The sequence below is a fragment of the Branchiostoma floridae genome, chromosome 18 (assembly GCF_000003815.2).
Source record: "Branchiostoma floridae strain S238N-H82 chromosome 18, Bfl_VNyyK, whole genome shotgun sequence".
Classification (NCBI taxonomy): Eukaryota; Metazoa; Chordata; class Leptocardii; order Amphioxiformes; family Branchiostomatidae; genus Branchiostoma; species Branchiostoma floridae.
The window spans coordinates 16,474,760-16,493,817 of NC_049996.1; the positions used below are offsets into that span (position 1 = coordinate 16,474,760).

The following is a 19,058-nucleotide window of genomic DNA, read 5'->3' on the forward strand; positions in this document are numbered from 1 at the left end:
CTGAGGGACATCATCACCAAGTGGATCCCGGGCATAAGGTACAAGTGGTGCCTCCAGTGTTGCTGTGCCAACCACAGGGAAAGGCAGCTGGATGTCAGCAGCTTCATCCCCATCACAAGTGTCACAGAATGGTTCATGGACGAAGAAGTCGTCTGTGAAACCTTCGCGCCTGCCACAACCACCATTCAAGATATGGGCCTGGCGGAATGGTTCCCAAGCTTGTAAGTTACTGAGCATTTTTTGATTGAAAAAGGGGAACTTAAAGCATCACCATTGCGTTTGTCCATCTTGCCTTTGTCCTAACAGACTTAGAGGACTCTTGTTACACAAACCACCCAGTGCCATACCACATAAAGTGATATTAGATTTTGTACATTTTTACATACCTGCAAACCTGCCTCAACCATATGAATTGTTTTTCTGTGTAGACATGCTGGTCAAAGTAGCGGAGCCACGCAACAGGAAATGTCAACTGCATCAGCGGCAACAGATGGATACGACGTCTTATGTACGTAAGAAAAGTTATTCATACATCTATAAATGTTAAATATCATTTGGAACAAGTGCCCTAGCTATCAACTTTATCACTGTTAGAGTTGCAGCAAGATTGTACTGCAGTAAATTTGGCAGCCTAAAAACAAAAAGTAGACTAAGTCTTATCGATGAAAACTAATATAAGATGTCCCTTCTTCTTTCCTCAAGCTGTGGCAGAATTTTTCCCCACGGTTGTTGAAATGAAGCCACCATGGGAAGATCTCGGGAGAAGCCTGGGCCTGTCTGATGCTAACCTGGAGCGAATCAGACAGGAACACAAAGATGACACAGCAGCAGCATCGTCGCCGCATGATGACACAGAGAGATGCTGTACACAGTGCTGTTTGGCAGTACTACAGGAGTGGCTACATCTGTCTGGTACCAGAGCATCGGTAGGAGGACTGAAGAGCGCCCTGGAAACAGCAGGATTGGATGCCATCGCAGAGAAGTTGAACACAAAGTAATTTTGAAGATCTCATCATTTGCAGGATAGCAAAATAGCAACTAATGTAATAATTATTTGATGCATAAAAGTTTTAGCCGGATTTTTTTACTCAATGCTCTAAGTCTAACTAGACATATGACAAAGAAAACAGTAATAGATGTGCAGTTATGAGTTATGATTGACTTACATCCATTATATTGTCTCATAAATATATCTTTATTACTGTATTCGTGCCACGTAATGTCATAGGTAAAAGTTACATTCTTCTACTTTTAGGGAACGGATGATGAGTAGAAAGCTTCAGGAGCTACAAAGCCAAGTGACAAGCATCGTACGAGCTGCCCTTCCCAACCTGGACTTTGTCCAAGCTGTGAGCAAGAAAGCAGACAAGGAGAGGGAACAGCTCAACAGGACGACACTCCGTGAGGAACTCTTCCATGGTAGTTTCAACTATAGCCTTTCCTCAGATGTCTATGATGTGATACAGAATTGGAAGCGATCCGTGTGTCGTATTAACTGGCTTGGGGGGTCCGGAACTGGGTTCTTGTTGAGTAAGAGAAAGATTCTCACGTGTTACCATGTGTATACAGGAATGAACGCAGCCTGGCAAAGGTTCACTGATTTAAGTTTGTTAACTGCAACATTCTTTGTATCTCCCACGGAAGAATACAAAGTTAGCTTTCCTCCGACCACCCTTAAATGTCATAGTCAGGAATCTGACCTTGACTATGCCATTTTGCAACTGTCCGTCGATGATGAGGCAGCGAGTGTCCTTGACAGCCTACCTAGCCTTGGGCGGTACGTGTCAGAAAGTGAAGACCACAGAAACATGGTGGTTGTTGTTGGCCATCCCTACGGTGGGAGTAAGATGGTTGACTTCTGTCCCATCGTTGGCATGGACCAACGATACATCATCCATACCCGCTTTGGGAACCCCGAGTTTCCCCATGAAGACCCACGCAAACCCCTATATCATACAGGTGTCATGTTCCACGGCTCCTCAGGCTCCCCAGGGTTTGACACGTACGGTAATGTAGCGCTCATGCACACCCGAGGGTTCTTCCCTGACAGAAGCAGACAGAGCCTCGTAGAGCGCGGGGTCCGTCTGTCTGCTATCAGAGACCATGCGCGTCAAAGCCTGGCACCTGACATGTTTAGCGAGGTCTTTCCTGATAGTCCCATGGAGGTTGCAGATTAATGACAATGACAATGAAGTTTGACAATGACAATGACAATGAAGTTGATATGTGTACATTGGAATTTTGATACGAAATTTAGTCTATTTTGTACTGAACATGTTTGTACTAACATTAACTTTCGTATCAACACAGTACGAAATATACTATCTAACTGCAAAGATGATTTATTGATACCATTTTGACGTATTTACAAAAATGAACTGAAATATTTCGTACCTCTGACATTGTAATCTTAGCTACCATTAGTAGATACTGCATAATTCTGTACAAACCATTCTGTAACGTTACATGTGTATCATGCCATTAACCTTTAATGTGCTAAGGACGACCTTTGTTGCTGCAGTGTGAACCAAGGATGTACAATAATGCCTTACCAGTGCAAACCAAGTGTTAAAGCAACGATAAATGGTATTTGTAAACCTTTATCTTGATACGTCTAATTATGGCGTTACATCGATACATAAACAATATATATCTTCATCGTACATTGACACTGTATTTAGGCTGTCTAGTTTTTGCGATGCGTAAACTTAGCAATTTATCTGCTTTGCTCTGAACCTGCAAATAAGATGATTGTTTGCAACATGCACAGAGACATAATCATTACATTATATGTACATGACCTGTTCCACTTACATTATAGTACAATACCAAAGCACCCCTACATCCTACTTAACCATGTATCCCTGCCTTATCCCATAACTAATGCAAATTAGGAGTCAAACTGCTACCTTAGTAGGAAGGAGGTTAAAGGTTTCAACACAAATATATAACATATCATAGTAGCTAAATCAATTTTTTTTAAGTTTGAAGAAGAAGCTTTTGGACTCAGAATACTGGGCTACATCACACACCAATGTCCTCCAAACCTTTGTCCTGGAAGAATATAGATTCTATCCACATTTCTACCTATTATGCATGTAACATATGTTGGCTCAATTTTAGCCCTTTATGTGATTGTTGATTTCTCTGAGTTTGAATTCTATGACGTGGCCTCCAGAAGACTGGCACCTGATGAGCTTAATGCCACCCAAGGCATATTGTAAAAGCTGTCGTGAGTAGCACACTAGTGAACTATCCCATACGCCATCAAGACTAGTGGTGTTTAATGCACAGCAGTGGACAACTGGGAGGTACCCACATGAACTGCCTGCATGTTAAGTATCCATTCCCTATTGTGAAAGAAGAAGACTACATGTTATAGAGCCCTGAGGATTCCTGTACTTATAACATGCACACAGTTGTGCACACTACATTCCAGTTGAATCCCGGGATACTGTATATTTAGACTTTGTCAAATCTTGCACAGCAGTGTGATGAGGTATTGGATTTTAAACATTTGTATATTTTATGATGATGTTTGTGACTATAACAACATTGCTAAAAATTTCAGTATATACAGATGAAGCTTAAAGGTAGTATAGTTTGATCTGTCTCTACATGATGTAACATGTAAATTTGTAAAGCTAGTATGATATAATGATGTTGTACATTGTATATCTACTGTACATTTAAGAATAATAATTGCCAATGAGACTTTGACTCTAAAAGTAGAACTTGCTGTTGTAACCATTTGGTTAATGCAGATACTTAGATTTGGACACATTTTGCACAGCATTGTGATGAGTTACTGGATTTTGTATATTTGTATATCTTTATGATCATGGTTGAAAAGCTTGTGACTGTAAAATTACTTAAAGTTGTAGTAAATAAATAAGATGAAGCTTTGAACCGGTTGTATGGTCTGATCTGCCTCTGTATGTACATTTGTCAATGCTGCTTTTTGTAAAGCTGGTGTGATATAATGATGTTGTACACTGTACATCTACTGTACAAGAATAATAATTTCCCATGATGTGCTAAGGGCGAAATTTTCTGTTGTAACCATTTAGATACAGACGAACAACCTCCATGTACAAACATCAGACTATTACATCAGATTAAACAAATCATTCCGGACGCCATTTGCATTGTATTCTGCCAATAGGAATGTCGTTATGAAGAAAATCGCAAGGCGAACCTTTCCACAAGGACAAGCTTGGGTGTATTTTACCGGTCCCAGAAATACTAAGCACAGGTCTGCCTTTTCTGTCAGCCTGTATTTCCAACAAGTGTTTCTGATTACTGTCGACTCCTCATTCAAACAAACTCCGTAAAACCTCCCCGGCGTGCGCTTGTGATCTGGGCGGGCGGGCAACACTTTCAGCACCGTAGGGGTACCGGGGAGCTTCCGGTCGTTACCAATTTAAGGCCACCATTAAATTGAATATGATTCAAAATTTTATAACTTGATTACTTATCAGTGTAGTGATTTAAAACTATTCTTTGCTGAAAAAATGATACTTTTCACCCGATGCCCGATGGCAACATCAAAATTAGAAATCCTAGAGCCCTAACCCATGCCGCGTGGCATACTGTTTTCAGTTCCTAACCCATGCCGCGTGGCATACTGTTTTCAGTTCCTTACACAATCAATATACATGTCGCAACACTGAGAACGTGAATGATATGATCGGTGCACATTGTAGTGAAGCTTGTACGCATGAAGCGCCCCTTGGCGCCGCTTTGGGTACTGCAGCTCCAGCACACCTGCCTCCTATGATTAGCATAACAAAGGCTGCTGGGAGTCGCCGTCAGGTGACTAACCCGGAAGTCAGGTACGGTTTCAAAACTTAAACAGGAACTTCTTTCTTTGCCGGTTTCTCCGGACCAACAGAACTTTGCAATCTTCCCAAGAACACCTTAAGGTAAGTCAGAGAAGTCTTGTGAGGCTGCAGCTGATATATAGATCCTAAGGTTCATTTAAGGTTCCTTCTAAGCTCGATTCCGGAACAAAATTAAACTTTCTACCTAAAGCTCCTTAAAGTTTCGTACCCACCGTAGCCCTGGAACAGGACAATATCAAGCTCGAGGAGGAATCCAGCGTTAGTAGTAGTACCCACCGTATCTTAATTTCAATCTTGAACTGTTACAGTAATTCTCTCCTAAAGATCCTGTAAATGGTTAACCTTGTGCTAGACATCAGTTTGATAGAAGAAATTTGATGTCAAATTAAAGTGACATATTTTCTGTGTCTCTCTGCACTTCATAGCCCCCACCCTACCCCCGTGTGGAACACTCCACAGGTGTAAACTTCAGACTCGTATAAAATTAATAAACTTCCTTGGATCGATAGATGACCTGTGTTGTGCCGTTTTTTTGGCAAAGTCTGTCGAGGAATGATAAGAAAAGCTAATAGACTGTAGGAATACCACAATGATTATGACATAAAATCAATGCTTCTTTGATTCATGCAGTATAACATAAACACCTCCCTGCCCACCATCCATAACTCAATATAGGTATTCTTCAGTACAACTGTTAAACACAAAGCAAGTTTGACTCTCATGTTGTATTTGAGCTAACCGAATCTCAGTGCATTGTTTGCTGCCAACTCCCTCCCGGTGTATAACATACACAAGGTACTCCATGCGTGACGCCTGCTTTTTCGTGACGACCGTCTTACTTCGAAATCCATGACGTTAAGTCAACTTAGTTAGGGAATGACAGAGACAATATCGATCAAGGGGGCACCTGTACAGTTTTGAGAGCTTACTGTAAAGATAAGAATAAGTCAAAAGGGCAGACACAGTGCTGTTTAACCTGTCACGTACTGTTCCTGTACTGAACTAAGGCACCTGTGACCTTTCGACCTTGTACCAAAATGGCGGACGGGTCACTACATGTTTAACGTTTCTGCGTATTTAGTGGTGTATATTTGAGGAGGAGGGGCGTCGTTCATGTATCAACAACAGGTTTGTACCTGACGTTACTGTTTTCGCTCTTGACGACGTCACTATTTTGGCTTTAGATGACACCAGATATCTGTACGACTTTCTGCACGAGGGGGGTAACTTTCAACACCTGTAACGTTATGTTTACACCTTTGATCACCTGCATGTTTACATGTTTACACCTGCCGGCTCTCCTGGCAACAACTGCCATCATATATGATATCTTATCAATGTTACTTTGTACAATTCAATTTCAGGAAGAAAAGAATGAAAGGTCTACATCGTTCAAATGGTACATTTAGGTTAGCCCCCCTAGCAGGCACTCGGACGCCTTTTTTGGCTCCTGTTACACATTTGCTGGCCATTTGTTTTCGTACTGGGTCGCTGATTGCTGGCTTCTCTGACTGCCGGCCAGCGACCCAGTACAAAAAGAAATGGTGTATTATGAGCCAAAAAAGGCCTCAGAGAGCCTGCTATGGAGGCTACATTTAGGTGTATATCATTGTTAATAATGGACCAATGACATAGTAACTTTCTCTAAAACTATCTCAACCATAGCGGCTGGGCTACACAATGGCTGCAAAATGCGAGTCGGACTGAAGCCACATGCACTGATCTGAATAGAAAACAACATCCTCGATAGAGGATCACCGTTTTCCTTTTACGTTTTCCTTTTATAGAGAACGACAATCTATTTCAGAATCTACTGAATCTGGCCTAACGGATTTGCGACTTCTGGCCACGAGGCATTGGTGTGTTTGGCATCACCAAAACTACTGCAGAACAACTCATGGAGGAGAAAGAAAAGGTTGGTGAAACTAATCTTTTCAAGTTAGCAGTTCAGATAAACGAATACAGCACACCACTGCACCATGTAGGGAAGTGCAACAGACGTGTTGAGGATACTTTCAATATCTCCATTTTGGTACATTCTGGACCGTCTACCCATAGTGCCCTCGTGCCCCCCCCCCCCCCAGCATTCAAAGTCAATCAATCAATCAATGTTTATTGCGCAACAATTGTACGGGTACAATGTATGGCAAGTTCGGGTGTAATACATGTACAGAACATCAAAACTAATATCTACGTGGTTGCTTATACATAACAATGGTAAGAGGGTTCTATGTAACAAATGACTAGTCGCTATGCTACTTTAGCTGAGCGGATTAATTCATGGAAAACAGGTATTACTAGAACATAGTGGTACACGATACAGAGTTAACATCAAGTGTTTGTGTCAGTACGATTCCTTTTTTGAAAAGCAGTAGAGATGTATTGGCCTATGTACAAGGAAATTGCATCAGGACATGACATAAGTAAATTGAAAGTTTCTGAACTTGTCTTAGGTAATGTTATGTTTGTAGTCTTGTTGATAACGTCCATAAGCTTTTGCCTTTCCTCAGTATATGTGGGACATAATAATAGAAAATGTAGTTCGTCTTCGATACCATGATTGCAAGTAGGACAACGTCTCTGAGTGGCTGGTATCTGCGAAGAGGTCCTTTCCTCCCGAGTGTGCAAATTTCCTCCCTTAAAGACTCAACAACCAACAGTTCTAGCTGCTGAAAAGTCTTGTCTCAGAATAACATTTTAAATTTATACAGTATTAGACCTAAGAACCCTGAACATACAAAGATTTTCATGTTGGCTGAATGATTCTGTTCCACAGGAGCTGAGAGATGCCGCCGGGCGAGGTGAGGAGGTCAGAGTTTAGCAGCTCCTAGCCGAGGGGGTCAATGTCAATGCTGATGATGGTAACAACGTGAGTCAACATGTCTGTTTGTTGTTTAAACAACGTCATGAAGGACTTTATCAACTCTTAGTGCCGCTTTTTAGGTTTGATCTTTGCATCATATCCCTTTGCAGTGTTAATTCTTAAAGGTTTATATCTAAGTTTAATAAGCAATAGAGTCAGTGAACTCAAGCTTGCCCAAGCCTGATGTTTCTGACTTAGAGAGAAGAGATTATGATACAGTTCCTATTAGCCTGACAAAAATCGCGCCCCTAGCGGCCGGCCCTACAATAGCCGCCGCTCGGGGAGGGGGTCATTAACCCCAGCCAGCGAGAGATTGTGTAAACACAGGCTACAGTTCTTATCACTATGAACCGCTCTTCATCTTCGTGATGGTAACATCAGACTCTTCGAACTTGATTGAAGAAAAAGAGCATTAAACAACTTGAATCCGTGCCCTTAAACAATGTGAGAAGGTCATGGTATACATTTTACATCTTAACTCGTCTGTTCTTGTCTCTGTACAGACCTCCAGATGGACTGCCCTTCATAATGCATCTTCGAACGGCCACACTGGAATTGTAGAAGCTTTACTCACAGCTGGAGCAACAGTTGACCCAAGAAATTGCTGGGTAACTTTCCTGTTTACTTGAGTCTGTCATCCTGTCCATGTCCTGAGTTTGTGATTGACCCACAAGGCGCAGAAAATGATAATGGCGCTGACGCTCCATATGTTGTCCTGACCATCAGATAACCTGCTTAAGTTACAGAAACTATACAGGCTTCCCTCACGAGTAAATGTTGTAGTGCATTGGCAAGAGTTTATATGTGTCGGTCCAGCTGTAATGGTCCTGGGTTTATTTTGGAGTCATATGAGGACTTTTGTAACGCATGTTTAATGTGAGATCTAGATTTATTCATGTTCCCTATGTACACAAGGACCTCTATCAACCTTGCAAACAGGAAGATGCATCATATTAACAATTGCTATGTTCCCTATGCAGAGATATACCCCTCTCCACCAAGCAGCTTTGAACGGACAGACAAGAACTGTACAGGCTTTACTGACAGCAGGAGCGGACATTAATGCACGAGACGACAAGGTGAGTGTGTGTGTTCACTATGGGGTCATATGGATGACCAAGGACGGTCTCACATATGGCATGAGATGGTCCTGCATACAACCCAACAGCTACTATTCCCAGGGTTAAGTATGTGAGCAGACATGTTTCTCTCTGTACAGTAGAAAATATGTGTAGAAATATCAGAACTCACATATTTCATTCCATGGCACCTGAACATTTAGGCGGGAATATTTCTATCTGTATAATACATAACAACGCATGCGCATAAGAACTTAGTAATCTAAATCTCTTGTATGTAAGATACAAATTTAAAAAAAAACTAACTAAACAATGGTTAGGATGTAAATCATGTGAACCACCCGCCACTTTGTTGTACCGACAGAATCAGACTCCCCTTCATAAGGCGGCAGAAAAGGGACACCCAGACTGTGTCAGAGCACTGCTGAAGGCTGGAGCCAACACCGGCATTAGGGACCGGGTAAGTGGCTTTATCAAATGTCAATGGAGAAAGGGAAATCGCTATATAGACTTCTAACTCAACGTTTTTATTTGGATTTTGATGTTGTAGTTATACTTTTACATCAGACTTTAGTTCGAAAACCTAACAGATGTACGATTATCGTCTTAACACAAACTTAACAGATCAGTAAAGCTTGATCTATTCTGTGCTGGTGCTGCAGATTTACTGCAGTTTGCTGCGGTATCATCATCATCATTCACTGTATTCTGCATCTATAGTCTGGAAAGTCCTATAGCTGCATTCAGTATTTCTTCATCCTTTTCCATTGTGATTTGCACCCTGCAAGCTTCCTTAGCTCCTGGGATTCTTTGCTGTTGTAGGAAAAGCTCGGCCCCTGTGCTTTAGGTCTGCATTCAGCAGGCTGAGCAGGTTGACACAGTGTCTTCCCTTGCGTGCCTTGAATCTGTTGGAACCTAGAATGGCGAATTGAAAGGCTTTTTGTGCAGGTGTGTCTTGTGGCATCCTGAGGATGTGTCCAAACATAGACCACCTGCGGTATGCCGCATTTAAGTGAGAAATGCCCTAAAACCATAAAGATACTGAAGCCACATTTAGGTATCATATATATATATATATATATATATATATATATATATATATATATATGTGCAACCCGTATATATATATATATATACGGGCACAGCAGGACAAGGGTTTTATAGCATTCAACACCAAACACCAATTTCTATGATGATGACGTTAAGTGTCAACAATAGCTTGTTGGCGTGTGCTGACTTTACCTACAGGACAAGAAGACAGCAGAGGAGCTTGCAGTACAAGAAGACGTGCTGCAGGTGTTCCAGTATTTCAAAGTAAGCCCGAGATACACCCGTTAGTGAAACATATGGCTCGTGGCTATTGTGTTCAACCCGATAGGCGATACGTCTTATGCCAAAGCTTTGTACATATACGAGCTTTGCTTAAAAGATATCACTGTGATAAAATTCTAAACGTCAAAATAATGTTATTCCTTGCAGGGTAAGATTTCCGGGCAGATGATGATAGAGGAATCTCAACGTTGGTGAGAAGTATTTTTCCATTGAGCGCAGCTGTTGGATTCAGATAGAAAAGCAAAATTTTATTATCATGTTCTGTCATTTTGACTTCAATATAGATGTGTATTCTTATCGCAACATTTCTGCTAGCTTTTGTTTTAATTTCTGTGATTGATGAACTGTCAAGGCACCAATAAAATATTTGCATCATATTCCTAAATAAGCTAGATTCGTGAATACATTTTCATGTAGTGCTTTCTCTATCGTTTTTAACGAGTACAAGTATGCTCAATAAGTGCATTTCAATTCTAGTTACCTTTGTTTTGAGAGCTGTTTACGTAAGCTGTAATACCGTTCCGCGTGTAAGGCTTCTTTTCTGCATCCACATCTGTGATAATGCTCATTGCAAAGCAATTTCCTCTTAAACTTTTTAGGTCTCAAACCTAAAGTGGTGAATGGCTTCCTCACTATCGACCTCAACGGCAAGGGCCTGACCTCCGTCCCAGCCGAGGTGTTTGACGCCACAGATGTCGAACGCCTTGTCCTGTCTAACAACAGGCTGACGAGCATACCCGAGGAGATAGGTCAACTACAGAAGCTTCGGGAACTTAAACTTAAAAACAACCTGCTGACACAACTGCCACAGGTAATCTCTACTCTGCCTAACCTACAGCACATTGACGTGACGGACAATAAATTGGAAACATTACCTGGTGGAATCTCCAGGTTACAACTTCACGAGCTGTACGTCCCCAACAATAGATTCAAAAAGATACCAGAAGAAGTGTGTTCACTACTTCAGCTGAATACCTTTTACGTAGGATACAACCCCCTCAAGTGTTTCCCTGACAAGATATCTCAGCTCACAGGACTGAGAAAGATGCACATGAGCAGATGCCAGTTCGATGAGTTCCCCAGACAGGTGTTGCAGCTGCAGGGTCTAGAGGAGCTATACATGGCGGACTGGGCTTGGGAGGGAAAACCTTCACCTGTACCTGAAGGCATCGGCAGACTGAAGAACCTACAAGTCTTGGATCTGCGGGAAAGTGGCTTGGAGTGTCTACCGGATAGTGTTGGGGAACTGGTGCAGCTGAGGTACTTAGACATCAAAGGAAACAGATTCACATCAGTCCCTGAACAAGTCATGAACCTGTCCAACATTAAGAAGTTAATCTTGTCACATAACAGAATTTCCTGCCTTCCCCTGAATCTGAGCCGATTGGCCCAACTGGAGGACATGAACATTACTGGAAACCCCCTGACATACCCTCCTCCTGATGTCCGTAAGAAAGGCACAGCCGCCATCATGGACTTCCTTAGAAGGGATTTGAAGGATAAAGAAGGTATGTATGGGGAGAAGAGAGTTTGATAAATGGCCAATCAATTAAAAATACGCAATGGAAATGCCTTATATACCATATATGGGCTATTGGTTGATGTATAGCCGGCAGTTATGTATACAGAAGGTTAGGTGAGGAAATAATCATGCATTATAAACACTAGTATTTGTGCATGTCACTGCTTTGGTATAGATTACGTTGTTTCAAGCAAAATCTATACAAACAATATTACTTCAAACTTTGTTAAATACAAGAAATCTGATTGAAATCTATGAAGTTGATAACAATCATGTCAATGTTATTTTCCATCACAGAGAGAGAACTAAGGAAAGTCTTCCACCGTTTCTCTCAAAGCGTTACTGAATCGAGTGAGGTGGAAGATCTGGGCGGAGCACTCGGGCTTACAGCAGATGAGATGATCCACGTAAATATTTCGGTTCCTTTAACATTTAATTTGCTAACAGCCCAAAAAAATTGTTTAAGTCTGAAATGTGGGCGACTTATCACTAGGATCATGACTGAAAATGTTACCAGCAAGTGGTATACTTGTTTCTAATGGGTCACTGCATTAATTGTTTGCCCTTCTGTAATTAGACTTTAAGGAACACAAAACCGAGTTCCCAGGCCTATCAAGTTCTATCAAAGTGGATGGAGACGAACGGGGAAGCGTCCATGGACAAGCTTCAGCAGGAGCTGAGTGAGTGTGGTATGAATCAGCTGGCAGAGAAGGTCAACAGGATTCAGGTATTGGCACTAATCATACGTTGGCTTTAATGTTAAGAAATATCCCTATTTTGCTATACATATTCACATATAGCTGATGAATATGTTTTAGCTAACTTTGGATCTAACTTTTACAGGCTCAACCGGCTAAGCGGCAGGCAGCCGAAGGGACTTCTCGTGACGTGTGTCAGGAGGAACAGCAGACCAATGACACCCTGGCACAGCTACGGGAGGAAAACCGCACTTTGAGAGCCCTGGTGGAAGAACTACAAGGCAACAAGACGTCAAAATGTCGAGGTGAGCTTGCTGAGCTAAATAATACATGTACCTGGTACAGGCTCCTTGCTCTCAACAATTGATTAATGAATGATTGATTGATTGATTGATTGATTGATAAATAAAGCTAGTTGGAGAGCTTTTAGCTGCACATAGTCACTCATAAGGTATTCTGTAATTTGTGTCAAGTAAGAAAGATGACACAAATGGTTTAGTTGCCAAGTCAAAGTTCTCACGAAGTTTACACAGCTCTCTGTATCTAAGACTCATTAAGGTTTAAAAGATGGTAAACGTTTATCAGCGTCCATACAGATACAGAATATCTGAAAAATACTCTCAAAATTTATGTCATCCTTACTTTAACTGTTTCCAGGACCTGGAGCCAAGCCTGTGGTAGTTGTGCTCAACGATGAGTATGGAACTGCAAAGGGGGGCGTATCCACCATCCACTGCCAGTTGGCGGCCCTACTGGCTTCCAAAGGTGCTGAGGTCTATTCTACAGTCCTGGGTGCCACAGAAGACGATAAGCAGGATGCAGCTCTTCATGGGGTTCAGCTTATCTTTCCAACAACGTCCAAACGTGACAAGAGAAAGCCCTGCCTTGATTGGCTGACCTTTGACCACAAGACTCGTTATCCGGACCTTCCTCCAGTGGACTTCATCGTCGGCCACGTGCCCATCACAAGCCATGCAGCAAGACAGATCAAGGAGCAACGGTTTCCTGACGCCAAACTCGTCCAAGTTACTCACGTGATGCCAGAAGACACCAGCCAGTACAAGAGTGATGAGAGGGTGTTGAGCATCGGAGACGAGCAGAGAAACATTCTTGAAGACCTAGAGCATGCTGACGTGATCATCTCAGTAGGCCCATACCTGCACGACTACTACAAGCTTGAGACGCAAGGTTTCGAACCCCACCACGAGTTCCTGCCTAAACCATCCGACATCTTCAGCATAGCAAGGGTAAAATACGTCGACGCCAGCACAAAAGTGGTTCTGTCCGTCGGCAGGGTCAAGGGTGTGGAAAGGCTGAAAGGGTACGATCTGGTCGCAAAGTCCATGATCCAGGTGTTCATAGCACTACCCAACACCAAATGGCGAGCCCGCGGCATCACAAAAGAAGATTTCCAGGAGAGCAGGGACATCATCCAGTCCAACGCAGGTAAAATCAATTTCACCCCCCTGGAGTACGGCACACAGAAGGAGCTGCGCAAGGACATGGAGAAGGCAAGTGTCGTTCTGATGCCGTCACGTGCAGAGCCATTCGGTCTGGTTGGTCTGGAGTCCATCGCTGCAGGGGTGCCGGTCCTGGTTTCCCACAAGTCTGGTCTTGCAATGTTCTTGAAGAAACAAGACCCCGAGTTCGATCGCACGATCGTAGAGATCGAAGATGATGACGATGAAGCCGCCAAAACCCTGTCCAAGCGCATCATCAAGATCCTAAAGGATGGACCCAGAGAGTTTCAGGCCGCACAAAGTTTGAAGAAAAAGCTTTTGGACTCAAAGTACTGGACTGCATCACACGCCAATGTCATCCAAACCTTTGGTCTGGAAGGCTAGCTTCTAACCACATTGAGTTAATTTCTACCTATTATTCGAGTAACATGTTAGCTCAATTTTAGCTCTATGTCTGAGTGTTGATTTCTATGACTTGGCCTCCAGAATGCTGACTCCTGATGAACCTATTGCCGCCCAAGGCATATTGTAAAAGCTGTCATGAGTAGCACACTAGTGAATAGTTGTCTAACTATCCCATACGCCATCAAGACTAGTGGTGTTTAATGCACAGCAGTGGACAACTGGGAAGTACCCACATGAACTGCCTGCATGTTAAGTATCCATTCCCTATTGTGAAAGAAGAAGATTACATGTTATAGAGCCCTGAGGATTCCTGTACTTATAACATGCACACAGTTGTGCACACTACATTCCAGTTGAATCCCGGGATACTGTATATTTAGACTTTGTCAAATCTTGCACAGCAGTGTGATGAGGTATTGGATTTTAAACATTTGTATATTTTATGATGATGTTTGTGACTATAACAACATTGCTAAAAATTTCAGTATATACAGATGAAGCTTAAAGGTAGTATAGTTTGATCTGTCTCTACATGATGTAACATGTAAATTTGTAAAGCTAGTATGATATAATGATGTTGTACATTGTATATCTACTGTACATTCAAGAATAATAATTGCCAATGAGACTTTGACTCTAAAAGTAGAACTTGCTGTTGTAACCATTTGGTTAATGCAGATACTTAGACATGGACACATCTTTCACAACAGTGTGATGAGTTATTGGATTTTGTATATTTGTATATCTTTATGATCATGGTTGAAAAGCTTGTAAATGTAACATTACTTAAAGTTGTAGTAAATAAATAAGATGAAGCTTTGAACCGGTTGTATGGTCTGATCTGCCTCTGTATGTACATTTGCCAGTGCTGCTTTTTGTAAAGCTGTTGTGATATAATGATGTTGTACACTGTACATCTACTGTACAAGAATAATAATTTCCCATGATGTGCTAAGGGCGAAATTTTCTGTTGTAACCATTTAGATACAGACGAACAACCTTCATGTAAAAACATCAGACTATTACATTAGATTAAACAAATCATTCCGTACGCCATTTGCATTGTAATCTGATAATAGGCATGTCGTTATGAAGAAAATCGCGAACCTTTCCACAAGGACAAGCTTGGGTGTATTTTACCGGTCCCAGAAATACTAAGCACAGGTCTGCCTTTTCTGTCAGCCTGTCTTTCCAACAAGTGTTTCTGATTACTGTCGACTCCTCATTCAAACAAACTCCGTAAAACCTCCCCGGCGTGCGCTTGTGATCTGGGCGGGCGGGCAACACTTCCAGCACCGTAGGGGTACCGGGGAGCTTCCGGTCGTTACCAATTTAAGGCCACCATTAAATTGAATATGATTCAAAATTTTATAACTTGATTACTTATCAGTGTAGTGATTTAAAACTATTCTTTGCTGAAAAAATGATACTTTTCACCCGATGCCCGATGGCAACATCAAAATTAGAAATCCTAGAGCCCTAACCCATGCCGCGTGGCATACTGTTTTCAGTTCCTAACCCATGCCGCTTGGCATACTGTTTTCAGTTCCTTACACAATCAATATACATGTCGCAACACTGAGAACGTGAATGATGTGATCAGTGCACATTGTAGTGAAGCTTGTACGCTTGAAGCGCCGCTGGCGCCGCTTTGGGTACTGCAGCTCCAGCACACCTGCCTCATGATTAGCATAACAAAGGCTGCCGGGAGTCGCCGTCACGTGACTAACCCGGAAGTCAGGTACGGTTTGAAAAGAGGAACTTGCTTTCCTTCTAAGTTTCTCCGGCCCAACATAACTTCGCAATTTTCCTAAGAACACCCTAAGGTAAGTCAGAAAAGTCTTGTGAGGCTGGTATATAGGCATGGGGCTTATGTACGGTTCCTTCTTAGCTTAAGTCTGGGGGTAAAACTTCCAACCTAAAGCACCTTAAAGTTTAAACTTAAAATCACGTACTATATCGCATCTTAAAATTCAGTCTTGAACAGTAATTTTCTCCTAAAGGATTCTGTAAAGTGGTACTAAAGTAACCTTGTACTCGACATCAGTTTGATCAAAGAAATTTGAAGTCAAAGTGAGATATTTTCTGTGCGCATGCATGTCTGTGCCTCGTTGCGCTAGATAGCCCCCACCGCTACCCCTACCCCCGTGTGGAACACTCCACAGGTGTTCTACAGATTCTGTGCAAACTTCAGACGATGTTAAAAAGTTTAGCTTTCATGTTACAGGATGGATGAGTTTTTTCTTATTAAGTTTGTCCACAAAAAGCTTAGACTTTAGGAATACCACAAGAATTATGACATTAAAAGCAATGCTTCTGTGATTCATGCAGTATAACATAATCAACTCCCTCCCACCCTCCATAACTCAGTATAGGTGTCTTTCCAGTACAACGGATAAACATAAACTTTAACCCAGTTTGACTCCCATGTTGTAATATTTGTGCTAACTGATTCTCAGTGCATTGTTTGCTGCCAACTCCCTCCTGTGTGTACATGTACACAAGGGGGACCATGTGTTACGCCTGCTGTTTCATGGCTACCTTGTTACTCCACTGACGTTCAAGTAAACTTACTAAACAAGAGAGACGATATCCACCGAAGGTAACGTTACATCTGTGTAGCTTTAAGGATTTCCCATATCATTTTTATCTTGTTCATTTCACCGTGAACACGAGAGAAAAGAGCAGACAGTGTTGTTTACCCTGTCATGGTACCTGCACCTAACGAAGCACCTGTGACCGCAGGACCTTGGACCAAAATGGCGGATGAGGCACTACGTTTTAAAAAGTTTCCGTGTATTTTAGTAACGATACAGGTACTAGGGGACACCTGTACATCTTTAGGGATGCTCCGTATCTCTTTCATTTGGTTTATTTCACTCCCAACACGAATCAAAAGAGCGGATACAGTGTGGTTTACCTTGTTACGTTACGGTACCCAACAAAGCACCTGTGACCTTTCGACCTTGTAGCACCAAAATGGCGGACAGGCACTACATGTTTAACGTTTCTGCGTATTTAGAGGTGTATACTTTAGGAGGGGGCGTCGTCTGTGTATTGACTGACCTCAGGTGAGAAGGGTTGAACTTGACGTTACTGTTGTCGTTCTTGACGACGTCACTATTTTGACCTTAGGTGGCACCAGATATCTGTACGACTTTATGCACGAGGGGGGTAACTTTTAACACCTGTGACGTTATGTTTACACCTGGGGTAACCTTTGAACACCTGTATGTTTACACCTGCCGGCTCTCCTGGCAACACCTGTCAGTTCTAACTGTATGATATATGATACTTTTATTTTTTATCATTGTACAATTCAATTTCGGGAAGTGAAAGAAATGCCTATATAGTGCATATACGTGATATTGATATATGATTGTAACCAAGGGCCAACGGAGTTTCTCTAAAAAATAAACATCTCAATCATAGCGGCTGAGCTACACAATGGCTGAATATGCGAGTCGGACTGAATCCACATGCACCTCTACTAATCTACATGGAAAACAACATCCACGGTTGAGGATCACCGCTTTTCCTTTACCCTTTCCCTTTATAGAGAAAGAAGATCTACTTCAGTATCTACTGTTTCCTTTACCCTTTCCTTTTATACAGAAAGAAGATCTACTTCAGTATCTACTGTTTCCTTTACCCTTTCCTTTTATACAGAAAGAAGATCTACTTCAGTATCTACTAAATCTGACCTAACGGATTTGCGACATCTGGCCACGAGGCATTGGTGTGTTTGGCATCAGCAAAACTACGGCAGCAGACACATGGAGGAGAAAGAAAAGGTTGGTGAAACTGATTTTTTAAAGTTGGCAGTTTGATTTGTCGAATGCACCAAGTAGGAAAGTGCACCTTGAAGCAACAGACGCCGGGTAGAATGATGATCCTGCCAATCGTCCAATAAAAATGCTTTCGTTGAAAATCAACCTCTGCCTTTCCTGAGATCACCCTCTAAATCATGTGTTGGTTGACGTTTAAAAACCAATACATAGATGACGCTAACAATATCATTGTAACATGATAAAAAACCAATTTAAAGAATCGTTAATGGTCTTACGTCTTGAGGACACAGCGAACATCTCCATTTGGTACATCCTAGACTGTCTACCCATAGTGTCCCGTGTCTCCCAGTATTCAACGGGACCTGTGACAAGGTCTTCGTTACAAAGACGCAGACCAAACCTCTAAGGCCTTTCCTGAATTCATGTGTGTACAAATTAAATGTATGGGGCATACATCTTAAATGTATGGGGTAACCTTAAGAAACCGGAACAAAGAGTTTCATGTTGCCCGGATGTTTCTGTTCCACAGGAGCTGAGAGATGCCGCCGATCGAGGTGACGAGGTCAGAGTTCAGCAGCTCATAGCCGAGCGAGTCAATGTCAATGCTAGAGAAGGCAGCGTGAGTTCACATTTGTTTTTATTTCCATGTATGTATATGTGAAATTGGGCCCTATTGAAAAGCAGTTTATAAAAACTGAATAGGCTACCCAGGCGTTCCAAAATAAATAAACAAACAAACACATGTCTGTTTGTTTTTTAGAAGTCTTCACGAAGAATTTTAAACACTTGATTAAATAATGACCTTGATTTTTTTATATCAGGCCATTTCATTTTGCGAGCAATTCTTTATAAAGGTTATATCTAAGAACATCTGACAAACTTCTTCATCTATGATCATCAATGTATTACACAATAGAGGTAGAGGTTCCAATATGGTTGAGGAACAAGTAAGTGTCTGGTCTTACATGGAGCTTCTCTACACTTGTCTCTGTACAGTATGGGCGAATGACTGCTCTCCCCTATGCAGCACAGAACGGCCACACTGGGACTGTGCAAGCTTTACT

General features: G+C 41.9%; 2 protein-coding genes and 1 long non-coding RNA gene across 3 annotated transcripts in view; all 3 read left to right on the forward strand.

The window, feature by feature from the left end:
- LOC118405498 overlaps positions 1–19,058 on the forward strand; it is a 73,070-nt gene that overhangs the window by 38,936 nt on the left and 15,076 nt on the right. The window lies entirely within an intron of this gene.
- LOC118405602 lies at positions 4,831–8,309 on the forward strand. Its single transcript, XR_004829916.1, has 4 exons — positions 4,831–4,925; positions 6,632–6,759; positions 7,621–7,713; positions 8,211–8,309. It is a non-coding gene; the product is annotated as an uncharacterized LOC118405602 (long non-coding RNA).
- Positions 11,406–15,026, forward strand: LOC118405599. The gene is made up of 5 exons (XM_035805147.1): positions 11,406–11,626; positions 11,938–12,047; positions 12,218–12,367; positions 12,484–12,643; positions 12,996–15,026. The coding sequence occupies exons 1-5, from the start codon at positions 11,428–11,430 to the stop codon at positions 14,180–14,182; spliced, it is 1,806 nt and encodes a 601-aa protein (XP_035661040.1). The 5' UTR covers positions 11,406–11,427; the 3' UTR covers positions 14,183–15,026.

Bases quoted from the DNA above. Each gene is read 5' to 3' on its own strand.
- LOC118405599 (XM_035805147.1), top strand. From the start codon at position 11,428: ATGAACCTGTCCAACATTAAGAAGTTAATCTTGTCACATAACAGAATT. The intron at 12,048-12,217 runs GTAAATATTTCG...TTCTGTAATTAG, and splicing joins CAGCAGATGAGATGATCCAC to ACTTTAAGGAACACAAAACC. The intron at 12,644-12,995 runs GTGAGCTTGCTG...AACTGTTTCCAG, and splicing joins CAAGACGTCAAAATGTCGAG to GACCTGGAGCCAAGCCTGTG.